General features: G+C 38.8%; 1 protein-coding gene across 2 annotated transcripts in view; it reads right to left on the bottom strand.

The window, feature by feature from the left end:
• LOC149800704 (limbic system-associated membrane protein-like) overlaps positions 1-4374 on the bottom strand; it is a 126518-nt gene extending 122144 nt beyond the window's left edge. For both annotated transcript variants that reach the window (XM_089954744.1, XM_089954745.1), the window contains exon 1: positions 4034-4374. In XM_089954744.1, coding sequence (XP_089810870.1) covers positions 4034-4115 — 82 coding nt within the window. In that variant the 5' untranslated portion in view covers positions 4116-4374. The remainder of the gene's footprint in view (positions 1-4033) is intronic.
• Positions 4375-18492: the final 14118 nt, after the last annotated feature.

The raw sequence follows: 18492 nt of genomic DNA, 5'->3' as shown, positions 1-18492 counted from the left end.
GGGCATAATTTACTTCCTTGTCGAGTTTCCCCTAGATGTATTATATATAATTTGATGCCCACCAGCAACAATACATTCTTATGAACATGTGAAGATACAGTATATTATGCTTTCCTCACAACTACATATATAATTAAGGAATGTAACAGGAGGACATTATGAAACGTGTATGCACTTGTGTCTGTTTGTGATCGTTGCGTAATATTGCCTTGTGTCTGTTTGTGCTAATTGGGTAATATTGCCTTGTGTCTGTGATCACTGGGTAATATTGCCTTATGTCTGTTTGTGACCGTTGGATAATATTGTCTTGTGTCTGTTTGTGATCGTTGGGTAATATTGTCTTGTGTCTGTTTGTGATCGTTGGGTAATATTGCCTTGTGTCTGTTTGTGATCGTTTGGTAGTATTGCCTTGTATCTGTTTGTGATCACTCGGTAATATTGTCTTGGGTCTGTTTGTGATCGTTGGGTAATATTGCGTTGTGTCTGCGATCGTTGGGTAATATTGTCTTGTGTCAGTTTGTGATCGTTGGGTAATATTGCCTTGTGTCTGTTTGTGATCACGCGTTAATATTGCCTTGTGTTTGTTTTATTTTTGATCACTCGGTATTGCCTTGGGTCTGTTAGTGATCGTTGGGCAATATAGCATTGTGTCTGCGATCGGTAGGTAATATTGCCTTGTTTCTGTATATAGTCGTTGGGTAATATTGCCTTGTGGCTGCTTGTGGTCGTTGAGTAATCTTGCCTTGTGACCGTTGGATAATATTGTCTTGTGTCTGTTTGTGATCGTTGGGTAATATTGTCTTGTGTCTGTTTGTGATCGTTGGGTAATACTGCCTTGTGTCTGTGTTCGTTGGGTAATATTGCCTTGTGTCTGTTTGTGATCGTTTGGTAGTATTGCCTTGTATCTGTCTGTGATCACTCGGTAATATTGCCTTGGGTCTGTTTGTGATCGTTGGGTAATATTGCATTGTGTCTGCGATCGTTGGGAAAATATTGCCTTGTGTCTGTATATAGTCGTTGGGTAATATTGCCTTGTGTCTGTGATCGTTGGTTAATATTGTCTTGTGTCAGTTTGTGATCGTTGGGTAATATTGCCTTGTGTCTGTTTGTGATCACTCGTTAATATTGCCTTGTGTTTGTTTTATTTTTGATCACTCGGTAATATTGCCCTGGGTCTGTTAGTGATCGTTGGACAATATAGCATTGTGTCTGCGATCGGTAGGTAATATTGCCTTGTTTCTGTATATAGTCGTTGGGTAATATTACCTTGTGGCTGCTTGTGGTCGTTGAGTAATCTTGCCTTGTGTCTGTCAGTGATCGTTGGATAATATTACCTTGTATCTGTTTGTGATCACTCGGTAATATTGCCTTGGGTCTGTTTGTGATCGTTGGGTAATACTGCATTGTGTCTGCAATCGTTGGGTAATATTGCCTTGTGTCTGTTTGTGATCGTTGGGTAATATTGCCTTGTGTCTGTGATCGTTAGGTAATATTGCCTTGTGTCTGTATATAGTCGTTGGGTAATATTGCCTTGTGTCTGTTTGTGATCGTTGTGTAATATTGACTTGTATCTGTTTGTGATCATTGTGTAATAATGTCTTGTGTCTGTTTGTGATCGTTGGGTAATTATAGGTTACTGCATTTGTATGGGAAAATATGAACGAGTTTTTTGGACGGAATACTGCACGACCTTGGGAGTGCAGTATATCCTTCCGACAAATCGAGTTCATATTTTTCCATACAAATGCAGTAACCTTTTTATTATATGCTCATATTTTTATTTTACCTAAGGCCTTATTATATAAACAAAATACGCTACAAGAAACAACGTAAATGAATGTATGCCGTATTCCAAACTAAATACACAACGCATATTTATCATTACACAACAACAGTATTACTGCGCACAGAACTCCGCCTAGATACATTTGAACTTAGTCGCGCGTTCGACATAACTTTCGAAAGAAAATGGCGTGTCTAGTTAAAATTGAAATTTGGAGTCATATTGTGAATGAATGTGCAATGCAACAACTTTTCCATTTGATTTGGAATGAATAGATTTTGGTATTTGTTTCGAGTCTACGAAATTTCGTGATTATAGACTGGATTTGTATGTGACAATTCCACTTGAAATAGATGGGACTGAGCTAGGGAGAAGCGTGTTGACATCTGCAAATGTGTTTCTGTTTCTGTCATTGAATGTTTGAAATCATATTGTGGGAAAAATATCAAGTCTTTCAATTGCAATTATAAAAAAGACTCTATGGAATTTAATGCTTATTTCATTCTGAGTGCAGTAAGGAGGATATAATTGCACTTGTCATCGAAATTACAGTACAGTTTCAAAATGTGTACTCAAGCTTGAGAACCCATGACACGGCTCATGTAATTCGGATTTTCAGAACTAAGAAAGTATTTTTTGAAGAAATTCAGGATGTAAAACTGTAAGTATATTATTTGGCCATTCTTATCACCAGCTGAAGAAGACAGTATGTGACTTGTCACTTGTATTTTATTTGTAAGGACATTTTCTTGCGTCTGTTGTATACTGTAACACTGTATCAACGTGGAATGTGCCAAGGCAGCTGGTATGTGGAGTCCACGAAACATCTCTTTTAGTTCATTCAGAAACAAATTTAAACAACCACAAAGTAAAGCACCTCTTACGCGAGTGTGCATGATTTGTTTACAAATCAAAAGTGCTGGCGTCTGCGTCCATTGTTTGTTTGCAATAGAAAGTAGTTCCTTTATGCACGTGAATGTTATATGTTGTAATGACGCGCGAGTTCTGTATTTGTTAATACTGAACGAGTCTGACAATGTAACGGGGAAAAAAATTAGCATATAATAATAATGCCTTGTTTCTGTTTGTGATCTTTGGGCAGATTGCCTTGTGCCTGTTTGTGATCGTTGGGTAATATTGCCTTGTGTCTGTTTGTGATCGTTGGGTAATATTGCCTTGTGTCTGTATATAGTTGTTGGGTAATATTGCCTTGTGTCTATGATCGTTGGGTAATATTGCATTGTGTCTGTTTGTGGTCGTTGGGTAATATTGCCTTGTGTCTGTTTGTGATCGTTGGGTAATATTGCCTTGTGTCTGTTTGTAATCGTTGGGTAATATTGCCTAATCTTCTTGGTAAGATGGTATTATATTTGCCAGCATAAATGTACACACAATAATTTGGACAAACTAGTATTTAATTAATTTCGACGAATCAAAGCCGAATTGCGCTCGACTCTGGGTTTAAATATTTGCAAGAAACTGACCTAGATACAAAATGTAACCAAGTTATATTGAACAGATGTAAGCGCAAAATAAAGGAAGGATGGAAAGATTAACATCACATCCAGGGTAACAATTTCCATGAGTGACAAACCATGGCAGAACCTTAAAGTTAAAATGGCTATATAAATTTGCTCTGTAATTTCATTTAAGATAGCTAGTGCCGCAAGATTTTAGTTTCGTCGTCGAGTCATGTGTGTACCAAATTTTATTAAATGGAAATTGCTGGATTTGTTTTGATTTTAATCTAAAGTCAAAATCACTGATACTTCTGTATTAGAACTGATTCCACAATTCTATGCTGGCATTTCTAAAATGCTCCTGTATTATAACTAATTCCACAATTATTTGCTGGCATTTCTAAAATGCTCCTGTATTAGAACTGTTTCCACAATTCTAAGCTGGCATTTCTAAAATATTCCCAAGGTTCAAGGCAATAGTAACGGGACGATAAAATGTCATACAAATATCTCCCAATTGTTAATAATTTATAACGAACAACTGTTGATCTTCCTCGTGTATTACGAAATTAAGTGAACCACACCACAAGAACGATCTTTACTGGTCTCTAAAACATTTGTTTTTAAAATAGTTTCTGTGAACAGAAGTTCTGGAACCGACGGCAAAATATGATGCAATGTGTTTATACAGCATATCACTAATAAAAAAAAAACTAATTGTTGTGCGAAATTATGTTTTTGTTGTTGCAGTAATTATTACCTATTATATTTACCTGGTACAATTACTTACCTGGCAATGAAGCCAGCACGGTAGGTAGTATTAACAGGATTACTGTAAAGCTCATCTTCAAATGCTCGTCTGTCCCCAGCATATAGGTAAAACAACATATGTACTCTAGCACATCCTAACACTTTCTGTTTTAAAGCAAATTGACTAGATTTCCATCGATAGACAATAAAACCGATATGGAGTAGTCTTACTCTAAACAAGGTTTCCCAAAATGAGTCAAGTTTAGAATCGATATAACTGTATCTTTTGAAGAGTCCAGAAAAGCTTGAACAAGAATGATGTCTCACGTGCTGAGCTAACTACGGTATCCAAGAGACACTGATGCATTCATTCAAATTGCCTCCTATAGTCATACGCCAAGCAGACACCTAGCATGCTATCAAAGCGGCCAGCGCAGAAGTATATCGATTCATTGTGTGAGGAGGCTGTCATCGTAGGGTAATTATTTAATAGGCTTCAAGACCTTATCAGAGATAAAAATGCATTACCTTTTAACATAAAATTTCCAATCAAAACAATATGCCAAGATATTGATTCATTTGGGTATAATAACGTAGAAGGAAATCAAAATAATATTATATATTGTATTTACAGTTTGAGCATGGCAAGAGTTGCTGCCAATTGCTATTGGTAGCTTCATGAAAATCTTTCATAAGACGGTTAATGATTCATGACTTGCAAGGGTATTTCATGCTAATTGGAAATGCGAAAGAAAAGAAATTACGTTTTGATTTTATTTAATTAAAGATTTGTATTTCATATCAGGTGAAAAATACACTTGTTCATATACTTACATCAGTTATTCTGTTGTGAGCGCTGTCCATATGCTGACCCTCTTGCGAGAAGCAGAAGCATTTCAAGGAGTTTCTCTTATTGGCCGTTCCTTTATTGACCATTCCCGCATAGGCATTGCTTTTCTAATGTACTTGACCAAACAAACATAAGAAAAAGATTGTCATGTCATGTTCGAGGAACAATGTTTAGTGGAAATTGCTTTGCAATAAAATTTATGTTTAACATTATATTTGATAATATGGTTTAATAAAGTAGCAATCTATAGTAGCGTGTCCTGGAAGACCTGGTAAAACATATAATAATGATAACACGAATGTAAACAAGATATTTTGTACTAAATTGATGGGGTATCTCATTACGAGATAGTCATAGTTAATAGTCTCTCTCTCCCTCTCTGGACAAACAAAACACAGTTAAATGGCATAAGCATAAAACACAATTTTTCTAATTAAATTTGAAAATTATTAAAGGAAAAGAGCAATTAATTCTGCATTGACTCGATTAGAATTAAGGCAGTTACTGCAAACTAGAACGTTCATCCGGCTTTGCTTGAGCACACTTACAAATAAATGAAAACTAGAACGCCCATGAGGCTTCCTTTGAGCACACTCGAAGGAATTAAATGTTCAAGTCGGAGTACTACATGAATGGCATTGATCTGTTGATTTCAGATTTAAAGAGGGGTTTCAGTTTGAATTATTTCGTTTCTTGTCTCCAATTAGCCAGTTATTTCTGTGCATATTTAAATTTAAAAAATAAATATGAAGCTGACATATTTTGCCATCTAAAACAGTTTGCTGTGCCAGACGGGAATAATAACATATCTTAATATGCAATTCGTTGACAATCTGACTCCCTGTCGCTTCCAGACTTGTTATTTTCAGCGAAACTTGCTTAATATTCATTGGATCCGAAAACGGACCAAAGCAAAGAATTAAGGCTGTTTTAAATTCATGAGAAAGTCTTTATTGGATATGGAAAAGATTAGAGACGATCCAATTGTGATGGATTTAGAGCTTAAATTATGTCGTAGTGATTACATTTTACATTGATAATTATACTAGCAACCTTACTTTTTGCTAATCTTGAAACTTGTATTGACATTGTATGTATGTATGTATGTATGTATGTATGTATATATATATATATATATATATATATATATATATATATATATATATATATATATATATATATATATATATATATAGTGAAATTCTGATATATGAATGGAGAAAGGAAGAATGGGTAGAGATATAGATGGAGAGATTAATGGTAGGATAGTGGGAGGAATATATGGGTAAAATGGGTAGGTAGGTAGGTTATGAGTTGAATGTTTATTAGCTCGGTAGATAGATGTCAGATATGTTACATATAATACATTTAAACATATACATTTAATCTGATTGAATAAAGAGATTAACAGAAGCGAGTTAATAAATATAACAAACACATCTGAAATGAACCCGAACTGAAGATTATTTATTTTTTATAATACACTAAATCAGGACAGTATGTGAGAATCTGGTTAATAGCTCCAGTGAACACGGGAAGCTAACAGCCGAAATACAGAATCGTACTTCGGTATGTAATTTGCTTGCTACGGTCAAGGCTTATGACTTCTCTCACATGACAAAGGCAGCCTCGACAATACACATCCAGCAAACAGCTGCACTTCTACACACCAATCTGGTTGGACGATTATCTCTCCTAAATCAATGGATCATTTTATACGATGTATTCAGCTGATTGCTCTCTAGTTAGTTTAAATGCAGCTTTTATATCGTAGACGCATTTCAAAGCTTTGTAGATTACAAGCGTTGTGGACGGATTTTAAGGTCACTATGGAAACATTAACACATAACTTAAATTTGTATTTCTTTTATCTCTCATTAAAGATCTAAATGTCCTCTCCTTTATAACGTTTTACCTGAACTTGTACACGCATTTTATTTTTTTGCTTTTTTTGATGCAGTATAACGACATACGAAACACCGACTTACTGGTAATATACATAGGAATGAGGATTATTTTGTCCCTCGGTGCATTACATTAAAACAACAGTAATAGTAACCCTTACATATTTCCGCTGTTGTTCAAACAAAAATGAGGGAAAAAGAGTACAATAGCGACACAAAAATTAAAGAAAATAAAAATGCATACTAATCATAATGTTAACAGTCCCTTTCTGTTACAATTTGTATTATTCATCGTGTTGAACGTTTGGGTTTTTTATTGTCACAAGTCATGAAACATTTGTTTCCTTTCTTATCTAGCCTCGACGACTCGGCTCAAATAGCCTGTAGGTATTGTTACGAGTTGATTTTCTTTTGTTTTTTTCTTTCTTTTTTTTTAGAAATGTAGAATCTTCGTAGAAGCTGAATGTTACGATACTTCTTTTACATAAGAGATTATATTAATTCGATCCTTTGTATGTAGTAGTTTAGTAACATCACACAGTTAGCTGCTACATACAGGAACACACTGTAGCCGAGTTCTCGTTGCTTGTGTAAGCAAGTTCTTCTTTCTCCATATTAGCAAGATAAAACGTACATTCGTGTTGGAAAGATCATGAACTCGTTTTTTTCGGACAAGAAATGCGTTGTGTAACAATTCAAACTCCACAGCACAAGGTTGAGTAATTCGCTCTTAGCTGATTCCTTTTTAGAGCAAGGGTGAATGCATTCCACACCTCAAGTTCGGTATAAGCAACAGCCCAAAAAATGTGCGGGAAGCATGATCCTATCTGTACACAGAGTTATGTCTCTTTCTTAAAGTTCGATTCTGGTCACCTCTCGCACACCAGCGAGGTAAACCCTTTTCTGCATCGCAATGGTGTGACACCTCCTTAATCGCTATGACGCAAACGTAAAAAAACAGAATGCACTGGTGAGCTATTTCTTTCGAGTCAATAGTTTCCCCGTCAATATATTTTATGGGAATCATCGGGAAATCAGAAGCCTTAGGTTCAACTGGTAAAATATTCTAGTAATATAACGACAAGGATGTTCAGTCATATAACTAAAGGAAAATGAAGACGGTAACGTAAAACATCTACAAAAGAGAAAGAAAAAAACCCCACAAAAAATAAATAAACAAACAACAAAGACTCAGTAATCTTTGTAACCTAAATGAAATGAATGAGTGATACAATTAATTTAATGCTGTGATCTGAATCAATAATGAAACTCATTAGAATTTGTATTCTGCATTATTGACAAATATGTCGACTGGATTAATAACAGATTGGTAAACTGTGTATGTATTGCTATGAAAACAAGTAAATCAATGATTCATAAATGGGAGACAGATATTTGTCAGCTTTTTATGATTTTTTTTGTAAATGTTAAATATAGTCCTGCTACTTGTACATTAAATATTACTCTATGCCAGGTTTTGATTCTAAGACACGCCATTTGCAATCCCTTTTCCGTATCAATGTTTTTGTTTTTGGTTGTTGTTTTTCTTCACACTGACCATACACTGTAACATACTTTATATTTCGGAGAGAAGCCGACTATGTGCTCTGCCAATATGATAATTTCATGACAAGTGACAAACTGAACATAAAGTCAACGAGAAATCTCAAAACTCAAACCAGTAACCTTTCCACAAACCAAAACTTATCGCTTCGTTTCAGATGAAAATCTTTTCAAAATAAGCAAGGTACGATACTAAATATAAACTGAAGAAAAGGAAAGAAAGAAAGTTATTGTCACGTAATAATCGTCCACAATATAGGCTTCATAATTTGCTAACTCATTGTTTAAAAAATCTTTCGTAAATACGCTGACAGTGTTTTCTATATGTACATAAATACGCTGGCATTGTTTTGAATACGTAAATAAATACGCGGACAGTGTTTTATATACGTAAATAAATATGCTGACAGTGTTTTATATACGTACATAAGTATGTTGGCATTGCGTTGTACACGTACATAAATACGCTGGCAGTTTTGTATAGGTACACAAGCACGCTGGCATCGTTTTATATACGTACATAAGTACGCTGGCATTGTTTTGTATACGTAAATAAAATATAAATATAAGTGAAAGGGAATTGTTTCTAATTACCACACACACACACACACACACCTGGTGATTGTTTAAGCCTTTATTTATAAGTCCGGACCCTTTTCATAGAGGTAATCATTATAAATGTATACCGAATCTATCTCTCTGTCTTTGACCATACATTTCACTTTTGTTTTCTTTTCGTATAAGGTTTATATACGAACCTGTTCTCACAGTTGTTTTACGTAAATTAATTGTCTTGTTATGAGTGAATGAAACTGATAAAAACTAATAAGACAATTAATTTTACATTTTGTGTCTATTTATCAAGTTTTTTTTCTTTCATGTACTTAACTGTAAATTGCAGCAGCCATTTGTAACTATTGTTTAAGAGATTTTCATTAAGCCACACTAGTCAAGATGTTTTATTAATTCCACAGAAAAAGAAGTTACTAGCATTGATATTTCATATATAATAGGTTGGCACTGAAGGTTTGAACACGACTAGTCCAAATATAGTAAGATATATTATTTTAATTAAACTGAAAAAGAAGACAAATGGCAGTTATAGTGTCTTGTAGTGCTAATATAGTATGTTTTTTAATACACAGAAATTTATTTGTTTTTTAAATACACAGAAATTTTTTTTCACTGAAACATACATTATTGTAATTCTGACAATTATATACCGCTCGATCGACCAACAAAATAGATTGTTCTGGCTAACGATAAACTCCGAGGATAACCAAATATCGGGACTGGATTTTTCTGTGCCTCCACTTGTTGGAAAGATAACTCGCTACGATCCCTTGTTGTTTAGGGGCAGGGGCCAGTTTTTATGTACAAATTTAATGCCGCAATCAGCGACCTAGCATAAAAAAATCATAAAACATCAAATACAAAAGTTTGGTCAAAAAGTTCCATATTTTTAGATACCTATATTATAACAAAGGATAAGAATATTATTCACTTGACCAGAGAAGTCAACGGTAGTTCATAGCAGAAGTTTATGCACCCCAACCCCTATTTTATACATGCATTTTTCACATCCAAAGGCCATTTTTGACAGCATGTGGTGCTGACAGTGCAAACGCAAGCCCTTTCCCTGGATGAAAATTTTGAAAAACATTGTCTACTAAATAGTTTGATGCAATTCAGAATAGTTGTCATCCAAGCCGTTTTTGAGATGTTCTACTTGTCTTGAACCCACGTGTCTACTGCTATGAGAGGCTAGCTCTTCTTCCTAGCCGACTATTGGTATTTCACTATCAACATACTGCAGAGCAACTATGAAAGGTGTACATGCCTGACATCAATTTCAAGAACAACACGAGCGCTATACACATAGTTCACAAATATATCCATATCTATAAATAGTAAACAATAATAGCAGAAAAAGTCACACCATAGCCTTAAGTTAAGAAATTTGCCAGGGGCCAATTTACGAAACTAGACCTTGCCACCTTAGTGTTTTAAGTGAATATAAGACAATACAATAGCCTAACGTGTGAAGTGCAAACATAGTATTCTGATTTGAAAATAGCATTACACACACACACACACACACACACACACACAATAATAATAATAATAATAATAATAATAATGAGGTCTTTGTATAGCGCCTAATAGTAGTGAAGGGGGGCACTCTACGGACAATGGGAATTAGCATTACAAGACCCCTTGGGGCACTCTACGGACAATGGAAAATTAACATGGAGAAAAATCGTGGGGCACTCTACGGACAAGGGGAATTAACATGGCAATAAATCGTGGGCCACTCTACGGACAAGGGGAATTAACATGGCAATAAATTGTGGGCCACTTTACGGACAAGGGGAATTTAACATGGCAATAAATCGTGGGTCACTCTACGGACAAGCTGGAATTTAACATGGGATTTTTTTTTTTTAAATTTTTTTTTAAAAAAAGGGGTAGGCAATTCAAAGACTATCTCTTTTCGAGAAATATGGCTGGCCCTGAAAAGGGCCTTTGGGTTTATGTTAATGTATTCATAAACATAAATGGCACCGCATTGGTCTTCTTCTTCTCCTTAGGTTGCGTCTTACTGTTGGTCCGTACATCAGCACTCTTTTCAGGCATCCTTGTCTTTCGACGTAGATCCTACGTATCCACAGGCTGGTGTTTGTCCTGTGGACAACGGTCCACTTCGATCGGACATACATAAGCAAGTCTGTCCGAAACATCATGGAAGACACAAGGGTGGATGACTCAACTGTAGTCCACATCTTGAAGCGACGAGAATAGGTGAATCAATGCAGTGAACGGCGCTTATTTATAGGGACAGGAGGGATTGAAACGGATTGAGTTCATTCACCAATCCGAACACGCGTTACAGAATTCAGTCAGCCCGCATCCAATCCGAAGAGAGCAGTCTGTGACGTCACGTAGTCAATATAGATTCGCTAACGCTTGTGTGCAGTCAATCTATGCGACAGTGATTCAACATGACGGAAACTCAGAAAACGATCCATTGGGCTGCACCAGCAGGGGAGACTGCCCAAGGGAACTCGGACTTACTTTCAGAAGAAGTGAATTGGGATTTTGTGGATTTTCTCTCCTCGCAAGAATTTGTTCCGGAACCTTCGTTACCTTCTTCATTACCGCAAGTGTAGAATTTTAGACAGAGACAGAAAGAAGAATTGGAGAAATTTATGCAACGACAAAAGGAAGCGGAACAAGCTTTTCTCCTACAGCAACAGCAACAAGAAGAAGAGGTAAGAAAAAAACAACAGCAGCAACAGCAAGAAGAAGTAGCAGCAAAGAAACAAGAGGGTGAAAATCAAACGGCCACGGTACTGTTGGACATTTTAGCGGAGTTAAGAAGTCTGAAACAAATGTATCAGACTTCTTTATCACGACCGAAGAGAATACGACCTTCCCGAGCTAAACACGTTAACCCTGTGACTAAGCCTACCGTACCACCCTTAGTGATTTCAACCCAATCATTATCATCATCATCAACATTACGCAGTCCAGAAGTAGGCCTTGGCCGTGGCAAAGGCATAAGGCAGTTAAAGTTGATTGCTTAAACTCACCCTTTCACCATGAAGAAAAAAGGCCCTTTTCAGGGCCACCCAATACTCTAGAAAAGAAATACAATTTCAATTTGCCAATAACTCAAAAAAAAAAATAAACCCCACTCATTTTACCCTTATAGTACGTGTCTGTGTATGAGTGCGTGAGTGTACGTTCTTATTTTAAAATCACAACTCAAAGACACTTACCTTATATCATTCATTTATTCTTTTCTCCATTTTTTTACAATTCAATTCACAATTCACAACACAACACTTTAATTAAAAGTTCATTGACTTCTTCTTTCTCCTTGTTTAGTCTCTCTCTTTTTTGAATTTCTTCACCTTCTTTTCCTCATTTTCTTCCCTTCTTCTTTTCTTCTTCTCCTCTTTCTTTGCCTCTTGTAAACAGAATTGTCTTTTTTCTTCCTCTTCTTTCTCTGAATAATCCCTCTCTTCTTGTGAAGAATCCCTCTTTTCTTCTGACTCCTCTTGTTTCTTTTTTGGGCAATCTGGAGACCAATGTCCTTTTTCTTGACAATAATAACAGGTATCTTGACTTTTGTCTTTTTTAGTCCCTGTTTTTGTTCTTTTTTCACGGTCTGGACACTCTGAAGACCAATGCCCTTTCTTCTGACAGATATAGCAAGTATCTTGACTTTTATCTCTAAAGGAAGGAGAGTAGTCCGTAGGCTGGTCTGAAGAGAATTTTCTAATGACCCCTCGCAAAGCTCTGACGAAACGTTCCATCTGGTTAGTCTCTTCCATCGTTGTGCTCGGCTTGAGAGTGAAATGAATAGTGAAAGGACAAGACACACACCCTTTTATATACGCTGGTCTGCTATGACTATAAAGTAGCTTATGGTGTTTGAACTTGAGTCATTTGACTTTATGCTTTCAGGATGAAACGATCCCATTCATTCGAGAAGAAAGAAGAAAGAAGTAAGAGGCAGAAACGTGATCTATCGCCTCGTACCAGGGCTGAAATCTTGGCACAAATTCATGCCAGTGATTTTGAAGAGGACATGAGTGAACCAGAATTTGAAACCTCTAAACCAAGTTCACCACCCTTAGTCAACCCTGAAAAGTACTATTCCATTCGAGAGACTGAAAAGCGCTCCTCTAGAAAATTTAGAACCACGGCTTACAAATACACGGTGAAGTTTAAAGATTTCAAGGCTGAAGTGCCGTTAGAGAAAGCAGAAGTGTTCATCACCGAGGTGTGGGATTCTTTGCTCACTGCACTCAAGCGACAATGTCAACCCAAAGAAGACGATCGCTTGAGACTTTCCATACAACACGACGGTTTGAAATCCCCTGTTTGGATCGAGTTTAGCACCCCTGCAGAATTGACTGCTTCCAAAGTCATGGACAAGATTCAACACGTACAACAATCTAATGATCAGTTTGACATCACCGATGGTAAAGCCACACTGGACATGACCCACGTCTCTCCTCCTCAAGGGACAGGACGCAAAAAGATGTTATTGGTGGACGACCTTCGCAACACCAAAACGAGTCTCGTCCGAATTCACAACCCTCATGACCAGATGTGTTTAGCCCGTGCCATCGTGGTGGGACGAACCTATGCCAACAAGAACGACACGGTAGAATCGAAAAGAACCTGGGACACTATTCAACGATCCGATCGAGCCAAACAACGAAACGAAGCAGAACTCCTGTTACAACAAGCTGGCCTGCCCAAAGACACACCCTGTGGCATTCCTGAGATGCAAAAATTGCAAGATGCCCTAGCTCCACGATACACCTTGAAAGTGCACCCTCAAGAAGTGCGCGGACCTCTATTGTTTCGAGGGCAAGATTTTAAGGACGGAAAATACATTCACCTTTATCATCACGATGACCATTTCGATACCATTACCAGTATCACTGGATTCCTGAAATACAGTTATTACTGTGAGAAATGTGACCATGGTTATAACAATCGAGAGCAACACAAGCATTGTGGATCGAAATGCACAGGATGTTTGGCCTCTTCACCCTGTCTGAGCGAAGAACAAGTGCCTTGTTCCACTTGTCTGCGCACGTTTGTCAGCCCTACCTGTTACCAACAACATCTGAAAACGCAAGGATCACAGAAGAAATGCGCTTGTCAACTGCTGAGATTGTGCTCTACGTGTGAACAAGTCATACGTACCAATAATACCAAGGCACACGTATGTTCAGGAAAGAAAAAATGTCACATTTGTCATCACATCGTGGACTTGGAACACCAATGTTACGTGCAAAAATACCAACCCCCACCAGAGAAAGACGACGGTCACAAGAAGAAAGGCAATTTCATCTTTTTCGATTTCGAATGCATGCAAGAAACCGGCATTCACATTCCTAATTTCTGCGTGGCTCATCGAGCGTGCGAGAAGTGCATTCAAGAACCTATCTTCAGTCATTGCCCTCACTGCAGCAAGATACCCGGAGGGCGTGAAAAAATCTTTCGGGGACCCAACACGTTAGCCGATTTTGCCCAATGGGTCTTAGACCCCGTCGACAAGACGTGGAGCCAAGAGGACATCGAACGTTACGGAGATTGTCATCGTCATGCCACGGTGATGGCTCACAATTTCTCCGGATACGATGGACAGTTTCTTTTGAGGCACTATACGGAACAAGGCACCGAGCGTCCTAAAGTGACTTTGAACGGAGCCAAAATCATTTTCATGCAAGTGGGACAAGTACAGTTTAAAGATTCGATGAGTTACTTGGCCATGCCTTTGAGTCGAATGCCTAAAACGTTTGGAATGACAGAAATGGCTAAAGGGTACTTTCCACACTTTTTCAATACGGAAGCCAATCAACACGCCGTTCTACCCCATTTGCCTGAGGCTCACTATTACGACCCCGACAACATGCGTACCGAACAACGAGAAGCTTTCTACGCTTGGTACCAGATTCACGCCTCGGACCCTTTCGACTTTCAGGAAGAAATGCTAAAGTATTGTCGTTCCGACGTGGACATTTTACGGCGTTGCTGTGGAAAATTTCGAGAACTGTTCATGGAACACGGAGGGGTCGATCCTTTGAAAGAAGCTTGCACCATTGCCAAAGCGTGTTCCTTAGTGTATCGACAACGATTCATGCCTGAAAACACCGTGGCTGTCATCAGTCCTCAAACGACCCACTTTGTCAAACGTCAATACTCGGTCAAAGCCCTACGTTGGTTACATTACTTGTGCGACAAGGAAGACAAGTGGATTCAGCATGCCCGCAACGGAGGAGGCGAAAAGACCATCGGAACGTATTCGGTCGATGGTTGGGACTTAGAAAACCCCAAGATCGTGTACGAGTTTAACGGTTGCTTATTTCACGGATGTCCCGTCTGTTACCCTGATCGTGGCACTAAAAATCAGTTTTTGCAACGAACCATGGAAGACTTGTACCAGGACACTTGTCAGCGGCGCCTAAAGTTAGAACAGCAAGGATACCAAGTGGTGGAAATGTGGGAACACGAGTACGATCACCGTATGAAAACCGATCCCGAGTTTAAACGCCTCGTGGAAAGTTACCAGTTCATGGACCCGCTGAACCCGAGGGATAGTTTGTACGGAGGAAGGACCAATGCCACCTGTTTGCTGTACCAAGCCGACGAAGAGAAAGGAGAAGAAATCAAATACTTGGACGTGTGTTCGCTGTATCCCTACGTGTGCAAATATTGTCGCTTTCCTGTAGGGCACCCGCAATTGTTAACTGAACACATCGACCTGAAAAACATTCGACAATACGAAGGCTTGATCAAGTGCAAAGTTTTGCCTCCCACGAACCTATACCATCCCGTCTTACCTCACCATTGTCAAGGCAAACTGATGTTTCCCTTGTGCCGTACTTGTGCCGAAACGTGCAACCAAGACCAACCTTGTCAGCACACCCAGGAAGAACGGGCCTTGACGGGAACCTGGGTCAGCGTAGAATTGTTCAAAGCTCTGGACATGGGATACCAACTGTTAGAAGTGTACGAAATTTGCCATTTTCCCAAGACACAACAATACCACAAGGGTGACCCTACTCAGAAAGGCATTTTCGCAGACTACGTGGATGCCTTTTTGAAACTGAAGCAAGAAGCCAGCGGATATCCGTCCTGGTGTCACACTCCCGAAGACCAAATACAATTCAAAGAGAAATACTACGAACAAGAAGGCATCACTTTAGACCACATCGAAAAAAACGAAGGCAGGCGATCGTTTGCCAAAGTGATGTTAAATTGCTTGTGGGGTAAAATGGCACAACGACCGTGTTTACCCAAGACGGAATATTTGACAGAACCTTCCCGCTACTTCCAGATGATTCACGACAAAACCAAATACATGAAACACGTGGACGTCGTTCGAGAGAATTTGATCTTGGTCAATTACGAAGAAGATCTGGACTTTGTACAAGACGACCCTTTTGGAAATGTCATCATTGCGGCTTACGTGACAGCCCATGCTCGCTTAAAATTGTACGAAGCTTTAGAACTGTTAGGGGAACGTGTCCTGTACTTTGACACGGACAGTTGCATTTACATCCATCACCCGATTCAACATCACCCTGACATCGAAGGAGACCGTTTAGGAGCCTGGACAGACGAGCATCCCGACGACAAGATTCTAAGTTTCGTCTGTGGCGGTCCCAAAAATTACGGCTACGAATACCGGGACAAACAAGGAGAAGTGCACACGACGTGCAAAGTGAAAGGACTGACTCTGAATTATCGTACCAGTCGAGTGGTCAACTTTGGGGTATTGAAAGAAGCCTTGCAATCGGGAGAGGATGGAAACTTTAAAGTGACCACTCACCAACCGAACAAGATTGTACGTTTACCCACTCACCACATCGTCGACCCTTGGAAAAAGTCTATCAAATTGTATACCAGAAGCGAGTGCGACTTCCCAATCACTTTACCTTACCGTACGGTCACGTCGGTATTGGTCTGTATATAAAAAGGAACCCTAGGCAAGATCGATAATTCATTGGGACTACCAAGACCGAGCGAACAAGATGAATACTTTGAAAGAGGCATCGTTCCAGTTTGGGGATTGTAAAAAAGTTGTATCTTCCTCTAGTGTGACTAATATTGGATGGATAAGACCCATGCATTGCGACGGAAAATGTCCGGAAGGAAACTGCGATTGTCCATGTGGTTACCATTGTAATTGCGTCACGGAGTTTGCAGACGAGTGCGATTGTGAGCCTTGCGATGTGTACGATGCTGTACGTTGTGACCTGGGCGATGCCGTAAAGCATCATGGGAACTTTAGTGTCCCTACCCCTATCATGGAAAGCGATGCTGTGCGTGTCAAACCTGTGGGATGCGAAAGTGATGCTGCTCGTCCTCTTGGACATTTTACTGGGTTTCGTTTTAAAGGGGAATGTTCACCTCCACGTCTACCCCCCTACGGATGTCATCCAGCCCTGAGCAAACTCCTACCCATGTCACTCAACCCTCATCGAAACGAACCTGTGAAAAACGAATATTCGTTTCCTGTGCGTTTGTCGGAATACTGCGACTTTGAAAATCGTCTTCAATCGTTCAAAGGAAAATGGCCTAAGTATCTGGGAGGACCGACCCCCGAAGAATTAGCCAGAGCCGGATTTTTCTACTTGGGCGAAGGAGATAAAGTCAGGTGCTTCAGTTGCGATGTGACACTTCACCACTGGGAACCGCAAGATTCGGCCTACGTAGAACATGCTCGATGGTCACCGAATTGTCATTACTTACCCTTAGTGGGACCGAGACATTGAAGTAACTTCTTACCATAATAATCTGTTCATGGATACTTTACAAGAGAACATTTGTGCTTTGCCTGTGGAGTTGAGAGAACGCATTTATCGAGAACTGGTCAAAATACAAGTGAAACGTAAAGAACAATTGCATCCGTTACGTCACCGGTGTTTGAACCACTGGTACCTGAAAGCTATACAAGGATTGATTCAATTGAAAGTGTTCCATCGGACAGACATTGATCAACGATCCTCTAGTTTTAAAAAGGATTGGTTTGGTATGGACGATTGCAGTTACATCATTGTAAACGTACTGCATCGAATTCCAGATGAAGAGTTAACGAATTACCAACATCTTGAACACAATGTCAACTTAGTGAAAGAGGAAACTTCTGAACGAATTGTAATGTGTAGATTAGTGACTCAACGATTTAAATTCGACACTGAAGTGAAACCATGTTTGTGCAAAGAGTACATTTCTTGTGTCAGACCAAAGAGGATTTAGTATGACCTATTCATGGATACTTTACAAGAGAACATTCGTGCTTTGCCTGTGGAGTTGAGAGAACGCATTTACCGAGAGCTGGTGAAAATACAAGTCAAACGTAAAGAACAATTGCATCCGTTACGTCACCAGATCTTTAACCACTGGTACCTGAATGGTATAAGAGAACTGATTCGTCAGAAATTGTTTCAGTGGTCAGACCTTGTTCAACACTTTGAGTTAGTGAATGATCGAAATGTTCATTATTTTGGTTACTTCGAGATTCACCTACAGCAATACATTGAGGAAGACAAGTTAAAGGATTATCAACATATTTTACGTGGAATCTACTTAGAGGAAGAGGAAACTTCTAAACGAACTCTGAAGTTTCGGTTACAGTATGCAAGATTT

This window comes from Sinohyriopsis cumingii, chromosome 4 (genome assembly GCF_028554795.1).
Source record: "Sinohyriopsis cumingii isolate HCF-2022 chromosome 4, ASM2855479v2, whole genome shotgun sequence".
NCBI classification, from domain to species: Eukaryota; Metazoa; Mollusca; class Bivalvia; order Unionida; family Unionidae; genus Sinohyriopsis; species Sinohyriopsis cumingii.
Note: the sequence above shows the minus strand (reverse complement) of the source record. Positions and strands in the feature narration are given on the sequence as shown.